General features: G+C 40.4%; 1 protein-coding gene across 1 annotated transcript; it reads right to left on the minus strand.

The window, feature by feature from the left end:
- Positions 1–368: 368 nt before the first annotated feature.
- LOC141590023 (uncharacterized) lies at positions 369–830 on the minus strand. The gene has a single exon (XM_074410640.1). It carries the CDS (start codon positions 828–830, stop codon positions 369–371), a length of 462 nt encoding a protein of 153 aa, XP_074266741.1.
- Between the last annotated feature and the right edge of the window lie 827 nt (positions 831–1,657).

A 1,657-nucleotide genomic window follows, 5' to 3' on the forward strand; every position in this document is an offset into this window, starting at 1 on the left:
GTACTTGGCCGAGTGCAGCCTTAGAAATTACGGGGTATTACAGTCTTGCCCTTTTAAAATGAACTCCATCCCCGAAGTTTACACCCGACTCATACAAGGTACTTTTAATACTACTACCCACGTCCCGACTACCCATCAAAGAAGGTATTTGCTACCCAAGACACTTATACATTCACATAGGTCGAGACAACTAATGACTATAACGACTATGAAGGTGGATTAACTAACTAGCAAAAGAAGGAACTTGCACTTGCGTAATACGCTCCACCCCTCTAAAAACAAGGTTAAAACCTTGTAACCAAAATCATTACCTGCTCGAAAAGGTGCGGACACCGCTCTTTCATTTGTTCCTCGGCTTCCCACATAGCCTATTCCACTTGGTGATTAGACCATACTATCTTCACCAACACCGTTTCCCCATGCCTTGTCTTCCTTACTTTCCGGTCCAAGATTTCCTTGGGAGTCTCCACATCGGTTAAGGCATCATCCAATTGAATTATCTCCACTACTATAACATGGTAAGGATCAGTTATGTACTTCCGCAATTGGGAAACGTGAAATACATTGTGAACACGATCAAGTGCCGGGGAAAGTGATAAATGGTAGGCCACTTCCCCGGCCCTATGCAATATCTCATACGGGCAGATGAACTTTTGGTTAAGCTTCCTTCTCTTCTCGAACCTCATCACACCTCTCATCGGAGAAACCTTGAGTAGAAACTTGTCTCCCACCGCAAATTCAATGTCGCTTCTTCTCAAACCGGCATCACTCTTTTGCCTATCTTGTGCCGCACTTATCTTTTCTCGGATTACATGCACTTGGTATATCATGTCTTGGATCATTTGGAATCCCAACAAGACGGCTTTGGTGCTATCATCCTAACATATTGGGCTACGACACTTCCTCCCATACAAAGCTTCAAATGGAGCCATGCCAATGCTTTCATGGTAGCTATTATTGAAGACAAATTCAATAAAATTTAGCCTTTAATCTCAAGTGCCCCTGAATTCCATTACACATGTCTTCAAGAGTTTGGATAGATCTCTCTGTTTGCCCATCCATTATCGGGTGAAATGTCAGACTCATCTTCAATTGAGTACCCATTGAACTTTGCTATTCTTGCCAAAATCTATAGATGAACCTAGAATCGCGATTTGATACAATGTCCTTTGCTATCCCATGTAGCTTGTGTTGGAGTTTTTGTCTTCCATAATAGTGCGTGATTATATTATTAAATCTCATTAAGGAATATGCATGGGATATTCATTGGCAATACTTGTCAGCTGATCAACGTATATCGGTAACGGTTGGCCGACTAGGGTTTGACGTTACTGTCGTGAGACGGCGGTGTTCAGCTGATCCCTTTCAGTCAAACCTAAAGGAACGAGCCCCAACACGAACGCAAATTAATTGTATGATATACAGTTTAATTAGTCCCTTGATAAATTGACTAAGAGTTAGTCGATTAATTTAATTTAGAGAGATATCGAGTTGTGAACTCGAGGCGCGGAAATTGTTATTTAATTATGCGATAATTTAATAATAAATTATTTCAGACGGAATTAATGATTAAACGGTTAATTGTTAAGTTAGTACTAATTGACTAATGTGATTAGTATTGGTACGCAAAATATATGTGTAGCTGTACACGTATATT

The sequence above is a fragment of the Silene latifolia genome, chromosome 7, assembly GCF_048544455.1.
Source record: "Silene latifolia isolate original U9 population chromosome 7, ASM4854445v1, whole genome shotgun sequence".
Taxonomy (NCBI): Eukaryota; Viridiplantae; Streptophyta; class Magnoliopsida; order Caryophyllales; family Caryophyllaceae; genus Silene; species Silene latifolia.

Bases quoted from the DNA above. Each gene is read 5' to 3' on its own strand.
- LOC141590023 (XM_074410640.1), bottom strand. From the start codon at position 830: ATGATATACCAAGTGCATGTAATCCGAGAAAAGATAAGTGCGGCACAA.